This window comes from Zonotrichia albicollis, chromosome 2, assembly GCF_047830755.1.
Source record: "Zonotrichia albicollis isolate bZonAlb1 chromosome 2, bZonAlb1.hap1, whole genome shotgun sequence".
In the NCBI taxonomy this organism is placed as follows: domain Eukaryota; kingdom Metazoa; phylum Chordata; class Aves; order Passeriformes; family Passerellidae; genus Zonotrichia; species Zonotrichia albicollis.
In genome coordinates this window covers 16,319,480-16,341,230 of record NC_133820.1, presented here as the reverse complement: position 1 = coordinate 16,341,230, position 21,751 = coordinate 16,319,480, and the positions used below count along the sequence as shown (strand labels likewise).

The 21,751-nt window shown below is 39.8% G+C and overlaps 1 protein-coding gene across 1 annotated transcript; it reads right to left on the bottom strand.

Annotated features, from left to right (window-relative positions):
• Positions 1 to 1,508: 1,508 nt before the first annotated feature.
• LOC113459511 (uncharacterized) lies at positions 1,509 to 12,738 on the bottom strand. The gene is made up of 6 exons (XM_074536217.1): positions 11,278 to 12,738; positions 9,541 to 9,783; positions 7,826 to 7,909; positions 6,956 to 7,068; positions 4,178 to 4,370; positions 1,509 to 3,672 (listed from the first exon to the last, which is right to left on the bottom strand). The coding sequence occupies exons 1-6, from the start codon at positions 12,530 to 12,532 to the stop codon at positions 3,476 to 3,478; spliced, it is 2,085 nt and encodes a 694-aa protein (XP_074392318.1). The 5' UTR covers positions 12,533 to 12,738; the 3' UTR covers positions 1,509 to 3,475.
• Positions 12,739 to 21,751: the final 9,013 nt, after the last annotated feature.

The following is a 21,751-nucleotide window of genomic DNA, read 5'->3' as shown; positions in this document are numbered from 1 at the left end:
AACTCCTAGCACAGCCTAAATAATCTCAGTTAGATAGATGGCAACTCCCCAGCCTAAATAATCTCAGTTAAATAGAAGATGGCATCTCCCCATCTTAAATAATCTCAGTTAGATAGATGGCATCTCCCCAGCCTAAATAATCTCAATTAGATAGAAGATGGCATCTCCCCAGCCTAAATAATCCAAATTAGATAGAAGATGGCATCTCCCCAGCCTAAATAATCTCAATTAGATAGAAGATGGCATCTCCCCAGCCTATATAATCTCAATTAGATAGAAGATGACATCTCCCCAGCCTATATAATCTCAGTTACATAGAAGATGGAATCTCCCCAGCCTAAATAATCTCAGTTAGATAGAAGATGGCATCTCCCCAGCCTAAATAATCTCAGTTAAACAGAAGATGGCAACTCCTCAACCTAAATAATCTCAATTAGATAGGAGATGCAAGTGCACAACCATCATGAATCTACAATGACAGAGGCACTAAGGGAAATTCCTAGCACAACCTAAATAATCTCAATTAGATAGGAGATGACATCTCCCCAGACTAAATAATCTCAGTTAGACAGAAGATGGCATCTCCCCAGACGAAATAATCTAAATTAGATAGAAGATGGCAAGTGCACAACCTGCTATTCCCAAGCTTGGCTTCATCCAGTCCCTTGGAATGCAGTGCAACAACTGGGAATGGTCCTGGTTCCAGAGCACCATGATTTTCTCTTACTTGTGAAGAGAATCTTTTGGTTATTGACATCAGCTGGAATAATAAATTGTGGGAAAGTGAAATTGTTAAAAAAAAAGTCAGCTGGAGACTCAAGTGTCATCTCATCAGTTGCAATAGGAACAGAACACAGCATTTCCTCAGACCTTGGCCTTGATCACAGCATGCAGGGAGGGATTGGTAGCTCAGGTTTTTCTGGATCATAGTTTTTCTGGATCAGTCAGTTCCAGGGGGGGAGAAGCAATTCTGAAACAGGCAATATGCCCTTTTTCAGTCACAGACATCCTGACACACGAAAATGGAGGAGTTGCTTAAATCCCACTGATTCCAAGTGTCTTATCCTCAGCCATTTATTTCTCTGTGCCACTTGCTGTCTCTGTCTGAGAAGGGAATATGCATGAGGAGCCCCTCTGAATGGTGTCTGGGAGCATTCCCAAATGCTCCTCTGTTGAAAGGGGAGGTCTGGCTTCTCCTGCTCCCATTTTGAGAGAGTTCCCAGACTCTAGACTCCACACTGTGGTGGTAGGGGGATTTTTATTGATGTAGAAGGTAAAAAATGATAGATTCAGTAGATCTTCTCTCTTGATTGATTTAGCTTCAGCAGATCATCTTTCTGTGTAATCAAACCAAGGTCAGCTCTGATGCTGACTGCACTGGCCACCCTTTCACCCCCTGCAGGTACAAGAGGCTCCAAATTACATGACAAACTTCAGAATGCACAATTGTAAAAATAAAGATTTTATTTGTAAAGCATCTGTGAGAAAATTGTTTAAAATACCACTTTTTGCCCCCAAAGACATTAAATACATTTGACATGAACAGTCCCATGATTGTTCAAGCCTGCTGTACATGGTCTCTATTTAACACTATTTACAAAGACATCTGAAAGGTTTACTGACAATGAGGAGTTGCTATTCAAAGTATATCCCTCAAAAGAGAAATAAAAGAGTATTAACACAAGCAAGAGCACTCATTTGTATTTTCAACAGAGCTCCCTGGATAACTTGTATTTACTGACAGAATACATTGCTGAATGACTACTCAGTGAGTGGAACACCAGAGCTAGCTATATTTAAAAGCCACAAAATAGAAATGTAACAAATACTAATCACTCTCTTCCCACCACTGAGGTGTCTGTGACTCCACACCCCAGATCTTAGCCAGGACAGACAAATTGACCCTCCATGGAAGGAAAGGGAGTGCAAGGCATGCAAGCCCCTGTTTCATAGGTCCCTGCTGCTAAAAATAATATTGCAGCCAGGGTCCTCAGCAGGGCTGTTCCAGGAGCTGTGTCACAGCACAGGGAATGAGGGATGAGAAGGATGAATGCTGGCTGCACAGGGAGCAGAGCAGAGCTGCTGGTGCACCTCTGCTTGTGTTGCAGTTCTGGCACCAATGTACCCAAATCTGTGCCAAATAACCACAAAAAAAACCAAAAACCAGGGGTGTTCAGGGGCTGTGAGCCAGGGCCTCAACAGCATGGGTTAATACTCAGTGCCTCAACGGGAATTCCAAATATACAGATACAGGGAGGGCTGGTTTGAAATGAAACCCATAAATCCTGCTGGAAATATGTAGAGCAGTAAACTGCCCCTTTGTCATCTGTTCAGCACATTCCAAGCAGGAAAAACTGCACCACAGTAGAAACAGAATGAAACTCCACCAGGACTGCAGGGAAGAGTGGTGGGAAAAGGTGAAGATCATTTCTTGTAATTGCTCTAAAGCAATTAGAAGAAATCTGAAGCAAGGTCTCCAATGCCACAGGAGTTGCTTCTGTTGGACTGGGCTCTACTTTGGGATTATCAAGAGCAGGACAGAATTGCACTATATGGCATGTCCTTGCTCAGCCAACCATTTCTGACAGGCAAAAATAGGTGAATAAAATACTTTTGGCTCAAATGGACGAAATGTTTGCCTTCCCCACCTCTGAGACTATGCTGTGAGACCACAGCTGGATTTAGCACGCCTTACATTTGACACATATAAACAGTTATTTCTTCATATTAAGCAATTAAAGAAACCTTGAATTCAGAAACCTCCAAATCAAGTTTCTGTCCAGCAGACTTCTACAGCAAGCGCACATAACTGAGATGTATCCCATTTTTCTCCAAACTCCTAATCAAGCTGCAAATGCTGGATTGCTAATTACCCTGGGCTCATTCTGCAGTCACAGGAGAGAAAAAGGCATATATATATATATATATATATATATATATATATATATATATATATATATATATATGTAATTTTATACAGTGATAGGAGTCTCAGGGGAGGTGAATCACCCTTGGGCAAGTGCACAAAACTCAACAGGATGACTCTGTGCTCAGCTGAGCATTCAGGTGACCTGCCACAGCTACCAGGCTCAGTCACCCTGTTTTCAGTGCCACCTAAATATAATATTGAGTAGTTTGGGTCTTGTCTCTCTAGATTGCCAGTGTTAAAGTCATTGCAGTACCTATATGGGATAGGCTGAAGAGAAGTTTCTCTGTTCCTCACTCTACCATGTGTACAATGAAGAAAAATCCATACCTGTTTAAAGGAAGATTCATTAGGTGTTGTTAGAAGCTCAGGAGTTTGACAATGGACATTGGGAAGGAAAGGGTGTAAATTATCCTAAGTTATTATGCACAATTAATATAATAATAACATCAGTATATATATATAATATAATAATAACATCAAATTATAAGATAAATATATTAATTTTCTGCCTTGCCCAAAATTTTTAAGTGAAGCTGATGTTTTATCTTATAAGTGCTTGTAGACAAACATTCCGATGAGTCCTGAGGGTTGAACCAAGTATTTACCTGATCTTCTCCTCCCATGGATGTAAAACAGAATTGCCAGCAGAATCACCACTAATGCAACTCCCAGCAGAACTCCAAGGACAATCACTGCTGCTCTCCAGGAGGAGATGTTGTCATCTGGTGACTGAACAGACACAGCTGGAAATTTAAAGCACATTTTAGTAATGTTAGCTAGAAACAGTGAAGTAGTGGGTGTAAGAAATCCTGGAGCCCTAAGTGACAGCTGTGTTTTACTGCTTGGCAGCTTTGAAATTTTGAATAATATTGAAAATGTTTTTGAATGTGGTGAAGATTTGCTAACTAGAAATCTTTTATGAGGGCCCTTGTGATCTCTTGGTGACACCCATAACAGCTGCTCTGAGGATTTGCTGGATGGAATGGTGTAACTTGAGAGTCTTTAGATCTTTTAGTGTGAAGACAACACATCCTTTGAGTCTGGAACTGGATGTGTGTAATGACTCTTTAAAACAGGTCCATAATCTGTAGTAAATCACTATATGTTCAGTGAATGTTTAAATAGGTTACTTGAACTATTTGAATCTCTTAAAAGACAGAAGTTAATTTATCACCTTAATTTAACAGCAGTAGATCTGACCCTTTCATCCCCACACCATTACAGAGAAGCTCTTTCAACATCACTTACTTTCCACTTCACTTTGGCTCCCAAACTTGCTCGTTAATACATTACTCAGGCGGGTCTGAATGTCACCCACATCCATGGCTTCTTCTTTTGGCAGCAGAAAGAGAAAATCAGCAATAACACTGCCAGATCTGAACCCCAGAATGAAAATATCAGAGTGGTTATTCCCCAGTTCAGCGTTCATTGCTTCAAGAACCTGTGCAAGGTGAAATTGATATTTATTCCACTTGTCAGTCAGCTGAGGCAGAACAGGAACACAAACATCCTGCACACATCAGGGCACTAAATTTTATAATATTAATTATAATATACAATATACTATATACAATATATAATATACAATATACTATATACTATGTAATATATAATATATACAATATACAATAATAATATATTATTATTTTGTATACCATATCTGTTAAATATATATATTTATATATATAACAAGGTATTAAATTTTCCTCACTTACTACTCTTTCAAGGCAATTGCTTTGGGATAACAAATAAAAAAACTCATTTGTAGCAGATAGGGCCTGGCGTTCGGAAGGTCTCGTGATGTTACGGGAAGACAGGGCCCCTGTCCCCTTAGATAAGAAAATTAACATAGGAATGTAGCCCCCTAAACCAGATTCCGGTAACTTTCCACTTGCCCAGGTAACTTTCCATCCCCTACTAACCATAGATGGTAAAGACAGACCCCCACCTGACGTAGAAGCCCCCTAGACTATAAAACCCCACGGGAAGACAGAATAAAGGCCTTTGATCCTCCACCATATTGGTGTCCGCATGTTTCTTAGGCCCGAGCGACCCTGGGGAAATGGGTCGCCGTGCTGTTTCCTGAAACCAGGCCGCCTGCCTTGTATCAGAAGGCAACACTCATTGGAAGAGGATGCCAGAGCGATGCATTGTCTGTGATTGAAAATGTGAAATCTGAGTTTGACTTCCAAAGCTCCAATCTGTTTAGCTAGTTATCAATGAATAATGCATTAAAACAAGTTGTCCTCCTCCACAAACACATATGGGACCTTGACTGTACAAAATTTGGAATCTACAAAGAGCACCCAATATTTCTAAAGTTATGTTCAGTGTCCCCTAACTTTTTTTAACATGTGCAATCAAATTTCAGGCATGGTTTTGCACATACTACCAGCACAAAACTTCATGTGAGAGATTTAAAACTTATTTTTGTCACCAGATTTTCAAAGTCATGACGTTACAGAACACCTTTGCAAAGAGAGACAAGGGTGTGATTTGCCTCTCAATCATTCTGGCATAAACCAAGTGCATTCCTGTGACATCAATCAAAATCAAATTAATTTTACTGATATCTCCAAAAGTAGAGCCTTGCTTAGTGCTTTCAAATGGATACAAAGCCAGAACAAGCAGTCCCCTTTTTTAAGTAAGACTGGTTGAAATGTTTTTGTCAGGACTGATCTTTTCAGAAAATTAGGTGTTTGATTCAACCCACTGAGAGAAGTTATCTTCTCCCTGTGGATAAATATGGTATTTTACCTGAAAAGTCTGAAAGATTACTATTTTTCCTAGATGATAACAAACCTTGTTCTGAGTCACTGCTCAGTTTTCTGCCTCCATCTTTTCTATGGGATAAACCCCTCACTCCAAACTTTGCATCCCTTTAAGTGCTTTGGACAGAGGCTTCAAAAATTATTTTCTTTTCCTCACCTTGATGAGCAGTCTAGATAGGAAACCTGAATTATGCAGGCAAAACTAACATTTCAAAGCTACAACTACAGAGTGGAATATAAAAGAAATAGTTCAACATTCAAAATGGGAAAAAAAAATCCAATAGAGAAATTGTCTATATTTTTAATCATGTTAGTACAGCCTCTCTTTGATTTTGCCATTTATTTGAAGAAAAGCTGACACTTTGCATGAGGTAAAAGCTTATTAAAAGCCAGCAAAGGAATTCCTGCTGAGTTCAGTCAGGTTGGAGGAAACCTTTTACATCCACTAAAATAAATTTTCTATCCATGAAGTGGAGATGTTAGCAGTCATAAGACACGGTTACCTCCGAGTTGGCGTGGTGAGAACAAATTAATTACTGCTTTTGAAATCTGTGGAGTTTCTTAGCTAAAGGGTGTGATCATCACACTAAAAATAGCTGTGTTAGATATTTAAAGCAGTCTACCCCAATCTCACAGGTTGATATACATCAGGAATCCTGAGAGGTGTTGAAATTATTAAGGGGGTTTTTTTAACATGCTGCTAAAGACAGTTGAGTGGCAGAGTGGTGCTCCTGCCTGGCAGCATTGCTGGCTCAAAACTTCCACTTTCTCTCCTCATTTTCCCCCTGAGATGGGGGAAAATGACCCCTTGATACATTTCCCAATCCTGCAGCCACTTCCATGATTCCACTTCCAGTGAATTGCCAATAATCTGGATTTACAGTACACACTTGCAAAGTTTTCACGTTTCCAAATCTGTGCTGAAATGCCGGTTTTGAGTAACTCCCTTTTCTTGTCTCCACAGGCATCAGTTCAGTGAAGTGGGAGAAAATAAACAGAACGGGATGTTCCTTACAAAAATAGAATTTTCAAGTGCCTTTCACTAAATAACTTATATTTGAGGATGGCTTAGGGAATGTAGCCCTCCTCATTGGACAACAAGCTCTCTGTCCTCAGCAGATTTGGTGCTTCCTGTACTGTTTTTTATTTTTCACCTGTCAGAGTCCTGATTTAACAATGAATGTAGGAGACTGAGGCTGCTAATCACAAGCTTTCTGCAGTTCCTTCATTGACAAAGAAGATTGCATCAACTTACCTCTGTTTTGAGTCTTTTAGACATATTTATGTAGCCTTCACTATCAGAGTTATAAAGTGTATTATTAAATTTCTCATTTTCCAACCGAACTTTGCAGGAAAATGCTTGGTTATCTGGAAAAAATTAAAAAAAGAAGGAACAATTAGGCGAATCCCAGGATTACCTCCACAATTGGTCTTTGGACTTTATGATCTCATGTGTTTATAATATGAATTGATAAAAGCAGAAAATAATAATAATAATAATAATAATAATAATAATAATAATAATAATAATAATAATAATAATAATAATAATATCAACAATAATAATATAATGTATTTATAATATTAATTGAAATAATAATAATAATAATAATAATAATAATAATAATAATAATAATAATAATAATAGTAGTAGTAGTAGTAGTAGTAAAGTGTATCATGTGTGTCTAATGCAGTGGCTTTGGAACCTTCAGAGCTGACTCTCTCCAAGCTTGTCAGCCATCACAATCCTCACAAATTGTTCACCATTCCTGTATTATTTAGGGTGCATCCCACTCCCTAATTCAACAGCCACTCTCCCATTGATTCCAGCAGAAGTAACACCAGTCTGTTAGACTCTGCAAGGCTTTTAAATCCTCCTGAGTGGGTGGATGAGCCCTGAGCCAAAAGAAGAAAGCTTTACATAGAAAAGTCCAGACTAAAATAGAGCTGGAAGCTGACACTGAAGTTTGATGGAGGCAGCTTCTTCACCAAAGAAGTGTGAACTTCAGATGCTGTGTGAACTGACACCATAAAGCAGATGGCAAAATACTCCTGGGAGATACTATATTGTGAAATAATACCCTGCAGTTATGGATAAACAAATGTTGAGGTTCTGTAAACTTACTGGAGCACGCCACGCCTTTCAAGTCAGAACAGCCAGTACTTTGTGCTAAACAAAACTCAGTCCCTTTGAAACAGGAACCATAATCTGCAAAATAAAGGTAAAATCAAGATAATCACTTCTGTGCATGCATTATCAATGACAATAAGAAAATTATGGGATAGGTGAAAGTCTTTAATTATGGCCAAGGAGTCACCCAAGCAGCAGTTCCTTTGGCCCAGTGAGAACTTAGAATTGCAAATTATAAAATTGGAGCATATCACAAGAGAGGCAGGTGGTGGGTGGGTAGGTGGTATTTGAGAACTCACTGAAATAGCACTGAGAACTCTGATTTCTTATGAGAGCTAAAGATATAGGTTGTGCTATTACATGCTTGTACAACTCAGGTAAGCTAGATGGAGTTTTCAGAAGTAAAAGTCCCCTGAAATTTATTTTGGAAAAAGATATGCATCATGGGGTCTCAGAACCTCAGTATGCTTCTCTGGACCCGCTAATCTGAATTATTTATGAAGGGTCAAAACACATTAAAGGCTGGTATTGCAGGTTTTATGTGGTTAGCTCATTGGATTATATCTCTAGCTCTCATAGAATTGAACATAATCTTTAATTTCACATGAAATAGGGATGTTTTGGTACTTATTGCTCTTTTTAATTATCTTACAAACCAATTTCTGGTAGGGTAGAAGGGTCCAGATTGCAAAAGGAAGCTTTTTTTTTTTTCTTGAATTGAGAAAGTAATAAATGAAAGCCAGTGGGCTGAAGAACTGAAATATTTCAATGGAAATAATGATGAGAATTCCTTGGCTTTGTGCTCCTAAAGACTAAGAGAGAGGGTATGTCCATCAGAAGGAACCCCACAGTCCACTGCCAAAATAATGGCCCTAGAAAGGTTTTGAGAATAATCAGACAATCCATTAGAGAACTCAGAAAGTGATTGCAGCAAGGACATTTATGCTTTAGAGGTCAAGAAATGCTGGAAGAAATAACAATTGCCAAAAGTCAAGTTAGATCTTTCAAGTTATATAAAAAGAAATCATGAGCACTTTCTCAGCCACTGGGAAGGGATGATAAAGTGCAGCACAGTTTTATCAAACTGGATCATGCCAAAATAACCCAGTGGCTCCCTTTGACTGACAGGCTGACTTTTAGATCTCTGCCTGTGATGGAGAAGTGCCAAGTGAGAATTTGTTTAGTGGAAAAAGTTTTTTCTAAAGGGATTGGCTAAGGGGGAGGTGGCAATGGGGAGTTTTAAAAGGGGAAACTTTGATTTAGAGGGATATTATGCGTCATGTTCCTGCAGAATCAGTTTTAGTACAGAGACACAGTTAAACTGTTTGCCTTAATGTCTATAACCTAGGAAGAAATCACAAAGGTAACAATGACAATTAAGGACTGCCTGCATTCACAAGAGCATGTAAAACCTAAACTTCACACAATCAGAATACTTTCTGGTAAATTTACAGCCAAAATATCTTGAATTCTGTACAGAATTATCTGCCTCAATAATCCAACAGGATCAGAAATTTTACAGAGCAAGCTCTTACTCTTGCAAACTCCTGTTGAATTCAAGCAGTCCCATCTAAATAAGGGGATGAATCAAATAAATAAAAAACAATTTGCAGGAACAAGAGTGTGTGAGATCAAATCCAGATCATATGGCAACAAGACACTGTGAGTTTCTATGAATTAAAAAGGTGCCAGGGGGATGGAGGAGGTACCTGTTCGGACAGTGACTGAAGCAGGATTGCTCCCAGCACAAGATGACAGTGCCACAGAAATGGTGTACACATGGCCAGGAAGCAGGTTTTCAATCACAGTTTCTGTCTCATTTGTAGTTCTTGTATTTATCTCATTTCCATCCTTGACAGAGATGCTGTAGAGGCCGCCTGTGCTGCTGCTGCTGCTCCAGCTGAGGTGAATTTCTTCTGCAGTCACATTCTGTACTCTGATGGACTCTGTCACTGCAAAGTGGGAAAGTTTCATACAGCTGAGAGCAGCCCATTTCACTCCTGCAATTCTACACACTTATTATTAAAGGAAAAATACTAATTGAACCAATATAAACTCTTGTGTGGTGTTTTGGAGCTGATTTCACTTTTCCACCTCATTCTCCCCAAAGAGCAGAAGTTAATCATTTGCTCTACAGACCAAAACCATACATCAATATACTTTGTTTGATGGCTCCAAAACACAAATGGGACATTCTGCTTGCTCCTTGCCTTTTTAACTGCAGGCAAACCTTGGTAAATGGTCAGAACTGTACAATGTTGCTTTTAAATAGTAGAGAATTGATGAGGCTGATTGAGAAAAACATGAGCATTCTGAAATGGACTGGTATTTGACTCATCCTGATATCCTCAGGAGGATGGGTTTTTAAAATACCACCAGAAAAACCTAAGTTCAGAGCAGTAGAGGGGCATTTATTAAATGTGCTTCACAGTAGGGTTAAGAATACTCACTTATCACCGTGGTTTATGCCTGCAAGCAGGCACCCAGTGGACATTTACTGGGTCCAGGAGAGCTTTACCAAGGTGTAGAAACTGCCTTGATTGATATTTGCATAATTATGCATTTCCAGTGATTTTATCGGGCTTCCCTTTCTGAAATGATATCCAGGGATTTTACCTCACAGCTGATGTGACCAAAGGGGTTCTAAGACCCCTGAGGAGCCACTGGGCTGTCCTTGGCCATGGAGCTGCTGTCAAAGACCAAGCTGTACCTTACGGTGTGTGTTCATATCTCCTACTGCACTCCATGAACACTGTGGCTCCAGAAAAAGGATGGATTAACCCTTTGGACCCCTCTGAAGAATAATATTATGCTCTAAAAATGGAAGTCATGCTGCCTTTGTTTTTTGGGTGCAGAGTACAAAAAGGCTGCATTCTCTTCTTCTCCATCTTTGCTTTACTTTTTTATCCCATGGAAAAATGATGAAAAGTTCATTACTGCATATTCTTTGAATATGGGCAGATAGCCCTTTTGGCAAAAAAATTAAAGATGCACTGGAAAAGAATTAGTATTGAAACAAGTAAGAATTGAGTTAGCAAAAAAAAAAAAAAATTAACTGCATTCTCCCAATGAGGAAACTGCCTCTAGTATTCTGTAAGAGGAAATTTCAAGATCAAAATCAACAAAACCAATAAAAACCAACAGAAACCAATAAAAACCAATAGAAACCAATAAAAGTTCCTATTGACATAACTTGGCCTATGTAGCATAACTGTAAAGCATTTTATCCCTATGGTACTGCCTAACACAAGCTGTGTCATTTCAAAAACAACCTCAGACAGGAACTGCAGCTTTTCAGAAAACAGATGGATGCAGGGATTCATATTCCTGGATTCAATATAAGAAGCTCAAATTCCAACAAAAACAGCAGCAATGAAAGGGAATTATACTCAATTCTTCCAAAAATAGAGCAAAATAAATTTAATATCATGTGTTAAAATACTCACAGCAAGTTGTAGTAATAGCAGGATTGACAGATGTTGCTGTACTGAGGTTTGTTGTGGATGGGGTTGTCAGGGATGTGGCAGGGAGGGAATGGGAGGTGTTGGCAGTGGGCTCAGTTGTTCTGTCCTCCTGGTTCATGGTGGAACTTTCCCCTTCTCCAGGAGGAGTCGTGGCACTGCTGCCTGCAGAGGCTGTGGAGGATGAGGGAGGGGAAGTGGCCATCACCAGGGCTGTGGATGGGTGGGATGTGGTGGCTGAGAGCATCCCAGTGGTGTTGCTTTGCTGCGAGCTGGGAGACACAGTTGAGGAGCCCATGGAAGAGGTGCCAGAGGAGAACATCAGGGTTGTGGATGGGTGGGATGTGGTGGCTGAGAGCATCCCAGTGGTGCTGCTTTGCTGTGGGCTGGGGGACACAGCTGAGGAGCTCATGGAAGATGTGCCAGAGGTGGAAGGCACTGGGTTGGTGCTGGCTGTGGTGGCAGCTGAGCTGTTCACAGTGGGCTCTGACTCATTGCCTCTAGTGCCAGCAGTGGAGGATGGAGAGGACACCAGCGCTGTGGATGGGTGGGATGTGGTGGCCAAGGGCGTCCCAGTGGTGCTGCTGGTGCTGCTCTGCTGTGGGCTGTGAGGCACAGCTCCCTCAGGAGAGGAGGAGGAGGAGTGGCTCATCACTGCTGAGCTGAAGGACTGGGAAGAAGCAGTGCCAGTCTCTGGGGCAGTGGTGGCGCCAGTTCCTGTTGTTGGGGATGTTGGGAACACTGCATCACTCCCAGGAGATGTCCCCAGTGAGCCTCTTTCTGACATTGTTGTGGGTGCAGTGTCTGTCCTCCCTTCTCCATCTACTGTCATCATCATGGACACCGGGGATGTGTAAGGGAGGGAATGGGAGGTCTCAGTTGTTGTTCTGTCCCCTTGGTTCATCGTGGAACCCTCCCTTTCTCCAGGAAGAGTCATGGCACTGCTGCCTGCAGAGGCTGTGGAGGATGAGGGAGGTGAAGTGGCCGTCACTTGCTCAGTTGGCTGTCCCTGGGGCAGGGCTGAAGAGGTGAGCTGAGATGTTGGTGTCCCTGTGCTGCTGCCCACAGTGGCTGAAGGCCTGGCCTCGATGGTGCCTGAGGCAGGAGAGGTGGAAGCCACAGGCCTGGGGGTGCTTGGGCCCTGTGTCTCTGTCCCAGCAGTGGAGGATGGAGAGGACACCAGGGCTGTGGATAGGTGGGAATGGGAGGTCTCAGTTGTTGTTCTGTTCCCCTGGTTCATGGTGGAACCTTTCTCTTCTCCAGGAGGAGTCGTGGCACTGCTGCCAGCAGAGGCTGTGGCTGTGGAGGATGAGGGAGGTGAAGTGGCCGTCCCCTGCACCGGGGGCTCTCTGGTGGTGAGCTGAGGTGTTGGTGTCCCTGTGCTGCTGCCCGCAGTGGCTGAAGGCCTGGCCTCGATAGTTTCTGAGGCAGGAGAGGTGGAGGCCACAGGGCTGCTTGGGCTTTGTGTCTCTGTCCCAGCAGTGGAGGATGGAGAGGACACCAGGGCTGTGGATGGGTGGGATGTGGTGGCTGAGAGCATCCCAGTGGTGCTGCTGGTGCTGCTCTGCTGTGGGCTGGGAGGCACAGCTGAGGAGCTCCCAGGAGAGGAGGAAGATGAGGAGTGGCTCCTTGTGGCTGAGCTGAGAGGTGGGGAGGAAGCAGCAATGGTGGTGCCAGTTCCTGTTGTTAGCAATGCTGAGCTCTCTGCACCCACCATCCTCATGGTGGAGGGGGACAGCAAGGTTGTGCCCAGGAGGGAGGTTTGGGTTCTTGGGGTGTCAGGCTCTGCCATGGAACCATCTGAACTGTTTGCAGCTGGGCCAGCTCTGCTGCTGCTGTTTGTGTTCTTCAAGACACTCGGGTGGCTCTCAGAGGTGGCAGTCGTTGTGTCCTTTCCCTCTAATGCCATCAGGGTACCTGCCAGAATGTCAGAAATGTGGATTATGGATTGCTTTCTTGTAATTCTCTGAAGTACTTTAATAGTTACCAATGTAACTGTGTTCTTGTGTGGAAAATTCACTCAATGTTCTCATCTTCATTGTTATTCCTTTCCTTCCTCATTTCCACTTTTATATTCTTTGCTATTCCTCAACTACCATGAAATCTCTGTTACTTCCTTTTCCATTTGCATAAATTTGAGGAGATCTTACCAATTTCTTGGTAATACCTTTTTCCTGTATAGTTGTAGAGATTTATATTATGTTTCTATTCCTAGTCTACTTTTTTCCCCCCAATTTTCTATGCACTTCTCATAAATATTATTTTATTTACAGCAAAGAAAGAAATTAGTGGTGGACTCATCAATGTTAGGTTTAAGGTTGGACTCAATCCTAAAGGTCTTTTCCATCTCAAATGATTCTATGATCCTATAATTCCTATAAAGTATAATTCCTAGAGAATTAACAGGAAAATTAAAATTAGGAGAATGAGTTTTTCAGCACAATTTTCTCCTTGCCTGTTTGTGCATATTTTGTTGCTTCAATTTCTTTACTTTGCAAGGCATTTATTTCTTTCCTAATTACTTTCTGTCAGGCAGGATAGAACAATTTTTCTGAAGATATCTTTTTGTTGATGTTCTAAATAGTATCAAATCTGGGTGAAAATTTATTGCCTTCCTGTGTTTACCTCTATTTCTAACTACAAATAAATTGTAACTCCTGTAGTTCCCAAATGAGAAGGTGACAACATTTCTAACACTCTCAAAGTTTCTTTAAAAGGAAAATCAAAATTTCATTGTGATTAAATGGTCAGGCTAATTTGAGTTTATTTAATTTACTTGATCTGGTAATTCAGCTTTGATTTTGAAGAGTGGCTTTGTTCCTGTTGAAAGCCCAGACATATCCTTCTCCCTTATTGCAATTTTACTCCTTAACAACACTTAATTATTATCCTGGATCTTTGGGTTTGGCTGAATGAAATTTAGAGGATTCTCAGACAGGGGGTACTGGAGCAGGTCTATCAAATTCCTAAGGATTAATTGCTTTTGACTCTATTCACCTGTAAAGTCAGGGTGGTATTTTCCTATGGTTTTAATGTCCACATAGAAACTTGTAATATTACAATTCATATTTTTCAAAATTCTTCCTACAGACTGATATCTTTTTTACACCCAAATACAGTTTGAATTGCAAGATCCTGTGCTTGTATCTCCCAGATTTTTAACAGCAGGTATTGATCAGTCAAGAAACTTGTGTTCACCAAACTCAATGATATGAAATCTGACATTAAGAACAGAATAATGCAGCTCTCTGAATTTCTAGATTTTTTTTTAATCTCTTGCAGTGCAGTGAGAACATAGCACAGTTAATACAACCTAAAGTTGTATTAACTTTAGGTTGTATTAACTTAAGTGTCTTAAATGTCTTTTCCTAAGAAGTCAGGGAAGAAAAATTGGTGAAATGCATCATTCATAACTAAGCTTAGAAGTAAAAAAAGTCAAAAAATCTGGTCAGACACTGTATGTTTGATCTTTTAGATGAGTTTTCTGAATACTTTGCTCTCATTCTTTTACCTACTTACAGCTTTATATCCCTACTAAAATATCTGCTGAAATCCAATGCATTCAAGCTAAACAAACAAAAAAACCCCAACAAAACAAAACAAGAAACCACAACCCTATAAATATTGCATGTTATTTGATTTATATTTATTTTTAGCAGCCCCCCCTTCCTTGATTATCATTTTGAATATTTCCCAATGATGCACAGCGACAATAAATAATCAAATTAATTAATTTCTACTCACAGAGGAGAACGGAGAGGAGGATGAAATGCCAGAGGCAATTCTGAGTGCCCATGCTGAGTGTCCCCCTCCTTGCAGTGCTGAGAGTGGCATTTTGAATGGAACACTTTGGGAATTTAAACAGGGGCGAGGCTGCGAGTGTCACCTCCCAGCCTCTGCGCGTCGGGAGCGCAGCCAACGCAACGAAAACCTCACATCTGACCTGCTCTGCAATAAATCCCAGCTTTCTGCTCAAGCATGCTTGCTTTTCCTTCATGGAGAAAGGTCTGAGTGTGAGCTAAAGGTGAGCCAAAGGCAGGAGGAATTTAGTGAGCAGTGCAACACGTCTGAAGACCCTTTTGTTCAGGGTGTTTAATAAGTAAAATATTTTTACAGCCTTGGGGCTGGGCAATGCATGACTTAATGGCAGTGCAACACTTAAGATGAGTAAAAAAGATGCTTTAAGCAAGTAATAAGCAAATATATTCTAGTAAAGCTATGAAACACAAAGCAGTTAATAAACTACACAATTCCAAAAGTTTCTTTTTAATTAAACCAAGAAAAGAAACCTTGGGTCCATAAGTCTTGCCTGAATGTGTAGATCCACTTTTTTTCCTTTATTTTTGCCTGTATTATTAATTTTCCTGCATTATTTTCCTGTATTATTAATTATTTGGAAGCAAATGTTTAAATATTCAGTTCTAACTTGCATGTTTATTGTATTAGAACAACCAATTGCAAGAACTGCACCAAACAGATGCCAGTCATTGCTTCTGCAATGCTGCAAAGAGACTGCAGTGGATGTAAATCTCCATTATTTCACTCCTTTGAAGCAGGTGGGAAATACTGGATGACCAGGCTTAAAATCCCAGAAAAATACTGGATGACTTGCCATTTTTAACTGAGTTTATCCTCATTTTCTTTAGCAGGTAAACTCCTCCTGGCTACAGGCAGCTGCCATGGACAGCCACCAAATCTGGGTCACAACTTGAGCTCAGTGATGTCAAAGCTGCCTCTGTGTGCCTGGGTCTCATCAATGATTTAAACATTTACATTTTGTCATATTTTTAATGCCTGAGGTTTATACTGCTAAAAGTCTTAATTAAATCATTTGCAGTGAGATTTTTTTTTCCAGCCACACTATGTGAGAGGAATGCTGTCCTGAGTAGGGTGGGATGGGGTGGAGTGGGGCAGAGTGAAGTCTGAAGAGGGAAGATCATTATTTACCTAATTCTTTTTCAAGTTTTTACAGACCTGAAAGATTTGGCACATCTATCACTGCATAAATTCCGGATTTTGCTTCAGCAGCTGTTTTCTAAAATTGGTTTCATTTTGGTTTTACTGTGACAGGGAAGCGAGACAAAAATATTCCTTGAAATGAACTTAAGGGTATTGTTGTCTGGTGTGAGGCAGCAATTTTAGCTTCGTGCCTTGTTTGATGTAGAAACTCCTGACTCAGTCAGATCTTTTCTTAGCAACCCCTTGTTTACAGATCTAACTGGAACTCTTAAAGATTAAAAACAAGCTATTTCCTCTTGCATAAATAATTGAAAATCACATTTTCCCTCTACTTAGGAGGTCAATGTTGTCAGACTTCTCTCTTTTGGACTTCCATAGGACCAAACCCAGTCTCTAATTCTTGCTCATGATGTAAGAATTTGAGATTCTTATCTCTAATGGGATAAGATTACACCACCATGGGGACTCTGGGGGTACAATTCCACACACCCGGGCCGTTTCTGACCCTCAGCCCCTCCCCTGACCTCTGCAGGTCCAGCTCACATGCAAATAACCTTTATTGAGCTTGCAAACTGTGGAGTACTGGGTGGGAAATGCCACTCCCGACTTTCTTAACCAGGATTTTCTCTGAAATTACATCCATGGAAACTTGGCTGCAAAGTCTAATAAGTCAAATTCTCGGTATCTAAGAAGCACCACTGGTTTTTAGTGAAGTTTCTTTTAGGGAAGTCTTAACTTGTGTGAAGTCTTTAACAGACCAAAAGAAGAAACCAAGCTCAGATTTAGCAGCAAAAGTCCATTTTTACTAAAATACATACGCAAATGACATATTGCATTAAAAACATCCAAAAATCACTTTTTTTTCAGGAAATATGTACAGCAGAGTGGCTGGGTGTTACATTAGAGCCTGTCACCAGGGCTTGAGGTTCAGATAAGCTCCTCTGTTGGGCAGCCTCAGTTCCACAGTTTCTCTTCTTTCACCTTGACAGTGCCCCAAAACCAACTTTTAATTCAGCTTGTCATGTACTTAACAGTAAAAGTTGCTTTCTGGTAAACACAGAACAAGTTTTGCCACATGCCTTACAGGTAAGAGACTTTCCAGTATGAAACTGGTGACCCTTCTCAAATATTTTAAGTTCCTTGTGACTCATCTCACCAACCTTTAAACCTGAGATTTAAATGATCACTTAATTCTTACATTTATTTTTGAAAGATGCTGAAGAAACTCAGGTTTCACCTAGAGTTGGAAGGTGAAGATACACAAGGAAGTAAAAAGATTAAATGACATGTAGTTCACCTGCAAAAAACCTTGTCATTCCTTTGGGGTGATCAAAGACTCAGGACTTTGAAAAAAAAAAACTCTCTTTAGATTTTAATTTCTATCTGCTTAAAAACACCTTGTTAAAAGCCTGTGTTTACCAAGGGTTTAACTTCTCAAAACAAACAAAAAAAAGAATGATGGAGCTAAAAGAAATACAGAGGACGGCCGAATTGGTGAAGGCAATATCTTATTAAATCAAAGAATACAATGTGGAGAAAATCTAAATTCTTGTGGGCTTCCAAGCCTCTCAGCCAACTTGACTTAGAAGGAGCAAATGTTGGGTAGAAATGCTCAGTGACAGCTGAAAAATAAACAACCCATTCTGAGGCACTCAGTTCTCTAATTTTCCCTCCTGACAGCCATCCCCAAGCACTTCCAGACACTCCCTTGTCATTTTGAGAGTCAGAGATGTGATTTCTTGTGGAAATCACAATTTGGGGGAAGAGGATAATGCTACTTTTACCTTTTTTCATCCCGTAGTAGTACCAAACTTACATGTCCAAGAACTTCCAGAAACATGTCACCATTGTCAGTGAGGATGTGCATTGGTTTGTGGGTGTTAGGAGTGAAGGAAAAATGGGGATTTTAGGTAAGAACTGTGCTTCCCATGTGTGTAAAAATGTCTGTAAGTTCACATATCTGTCATTGGTAAAAATCAAAATGTGTTTTATTATTATAAAAAACCCCAAAAATTTATTATTTGTGTTAGAATAACACAAACAGGGCTCTGTAGCCAACCTGCTCCCATAAGGAAATGGTGAATTAAACAGCCTTAGAAACAGGATGTGCCTGGACTGTCACAAAGTGTGGTCACAATATGAATTTCAGACATTCAAACCCTCCTGCCTTCTATAATCACTGAAAATAATGATTACTGTTATTGTTGTTACAATTTTCTTTATTTTCATTATTGCATTGTTATTTGTATTGTTTTGGCATTGTTACTATTATTGTTATTGTTATTGTTATTATTAGTAGTAGTATTATTATTATTACTGTTATCACTGTTACTACTGACAGTTAGTACTGTTACTACCGTTACTACTGTTACTACTATTACTACTATTACTGTTATTACTATTATTACTACCCAGAGCTGAAACACCCACTCTCATTGGGATACAACCTCCCAAAAAAATAGAAAGTGTCTCATAGTGGAGACCAAAATGTTTCCCAAAGAAACATTTTAATTCTATTACTTATCTTAAAAAAAAAAAAAAGTTCCAATTTTAATACTAGCTCAGTGACATTTCCAGCTGCCATTCTGCATTATTTACAACCACACTTGTGTAAGAAGTGCCCTAGCACTGAATTTTCCCTGTAATTTCTTAGTGTGTGATTGTGATTTCAGAGGGCTCAGCCTCCCTGAGCTGCATTATTTAGAGGAAACCACTGGGTTTGTTTCTGTATCAGCCTATTACATATGAATTCAGAACTGTAGGTTTTTATTTGATGTTTACTCTCTCATCAATCATAAATCACAAGATTCTCCCATGTCTGAAACTGCTACCTTTTGTAATTTCAGTGCCAGAGAGAATGTGGGAGTTTCCTTTTTTTCAACAACTCTCTTATTTTTAACTGATTTGTGCATTTCTAATTTGGTGTGATTTCAAGCTGCACAGATATGCTAAATCCCAAAAGCCCCAAAACATTCCAAGTGTTTGGCTTTAAATGTGCACTCAAATCTTACAGGTCATGTTAAATGATCTTAAAATTTTACAGGGTAAAAGAAATATTTCTGAGAAGCATTGAAATTTAATCAGATATAAGGAAATTAGATTTGGATATTCAAAGAGTATAAATGTAACAGTTTAACAACACAACATGTTCCAATGGGGTCCCTTCTCCCACATCAACCACCCTGAAAATCTTCTTAAAGCCAGATCCAAAGCTCAGCCCAAGCAGGGTAAGGAAAGTCATTATTTTTTCTTGGAAAAAAAATAAAGGGAAAAGAAAATTTCAAGGAAAGGAAAGGAAATTTCAAGGAAAGGAAATTTCAAGGAAAGGAAAGGAAATTTCAAGGAAATTTCAAGGAAATTTCAAGGAAATTTCAAGGAAAGGAAATTTCAAGGAAATTTCAAGGGAAGGGAAGGGAAGGTTCCGGGAAGGGAAGGAAGGGAAAGGAAGGGAAAGGAAAGGAAGGGAAAGGAAAGGAAGGGAAAGGAAAGGAAAGGAAAGGAAAGGAAAGGAAAGGAAAGGAAAGGAAAGGAAAGGAAAGGAAAGGAAAGGAAAGGAAAGGAAAGGAAAGGAAAGGAAAGGAAAGGAAAGGAAAGGAAAGACAAGAGACAAAACTATCTCTCTTTGAGATTTTGAAGGAATTTGGAGTTCATGTTGAGATACTTTTTAATGCTTTATAAACTATTGCTGTTTGCAGTTGGCAAAGCAGAATTTTTTTGTGGAGGACTGACAAGGCATGTTGCTGAGCCACAGAGGTGGTGAGTGGGCTCTGCCTAAATGAAACTCACATTTTCCTTCCCAGCTTTGCACTGGATTATCCTGAAAAGAGCAAATGGAAGAGGAATCAAGCGCAAAACACCAGGACAAACAGCACAAATAAAAAAATCAGAGATGCAGCTGAAACAAATCAATGCCCACAGGTCACAGCATAGCTTGGAACCACTGAGGCTTCCAAACCATGGATAAAATTAGAAAAACTCTGATAATTTTTATCCATGCTAATGACACCATGCTGTTTCTGTGACTGCATTTCTGTACTTCTGTGCTGTGCATTTGCAAATTCATTTGCTCTACCAGGGAATGAAGCTGTGTATATAATCCTGTCCCCATAATTCTGGACAGGAAAATGAAGAGAAAATTCCTGCAGAGAAGGAATTCCAGCTCTCCACAAAGCAGCATCCCCAACACAACCTCTGCTGCAGGAACACATTAAATACCCCACTGTCAGAGAACAAACACCCACATTTACCACAGACCACAGGTGAAAATAAAGAAATTACCTGTGGCTTCCAGGGTAGAATCCAAGAGCACTGAGCCAGGCATTGTTGCCAACACTAAAACTTAAATAACCACAACTCTGATGCTCTGTATCCATCCTTGTGATCAATAATTTTGTTTCACCTATAGATATTGGAATTCATTCAATGAGCACCTTTTTGCCGCAGGTCTTTCAGGATGTTTTTAAGGAGGCTATTTTATAAATCACTTTTTCCCCTTCCCAGCCTTAGTCCACAGAAGTGAGCCACAAAATTTTGAAAATTATTTGGGCTCAGCATTCAGAAAAGCAGCAGGAGGTGTGAGAGCCACAGGAATCACTGTGGTGGTTCAAGGCTCTGAACCTCAAGATTCAAATTGTCACCATTATCCAAAGAGCTGCAAGGTGCTGTAAAAAAAAAGGATTTTCAGACTGAAGCAAAGCTTTGGTTGCATTAAGGTTGGACAGTCTGGGTTTGACTCTTACCTGAATTTAAACACTTTGATTTCCCAGCTCTGTGAAATGGCAAATTTATCCAAAATATACCATTATAAAGACAAAGTAAAATTTATTAACAGTATTTTAGGAAGAAGTGTTGTGAGAAGTTTTCCATGATAATTCCAGTGAAAACAATCTACTTCTCAGGGAGTTTTTCTTTTCATGTGGACAGGTTTTGTTTTTCAATAGTCTGTTCTCTCAGGGGGGGAAAAAACATAGTTAAAGACCTTTCAATGGAGCAATATTTTTGCCAGTGACTCCTCTACGCTGATCATTTCCTTTGATATGCTTTAGGTAATGACTGTGCAAGGAAACCTTGCTCCATCTTAGGAGGTATTTCATACCCCCACCCTTTTCATTTATTTCGTTCATAAATCACTACTTTTGCTTCAACACAATGCAAACAATACCAGCACAGCCAGGATCAGGATTTCAGACTTCTACCACCTTTTTCAAATTGTTGAGGTTTTACAAAAATAAAATAAAATAAAATAAAATAAAATAAAATAAAATAAAATAAAATAAAATAAAATAAAATAAAATAAAATCAGGGTTTTTTCCTAGAAATGGGAAGTGAAAAAGAAAAAGAGGTTCTAGAAAACCACCCTCAGCACAAATATCACTAAATAGGAGATATGGACTGCTCCTGAGCCCCAAGACCAGAGACAAAATTTGTCTAAAATTACACTGCTTAGAGCTCATCCTTCTAAAGGTCAATGTTAGGGAGAACCAGAGAGTGAATTAAGAGT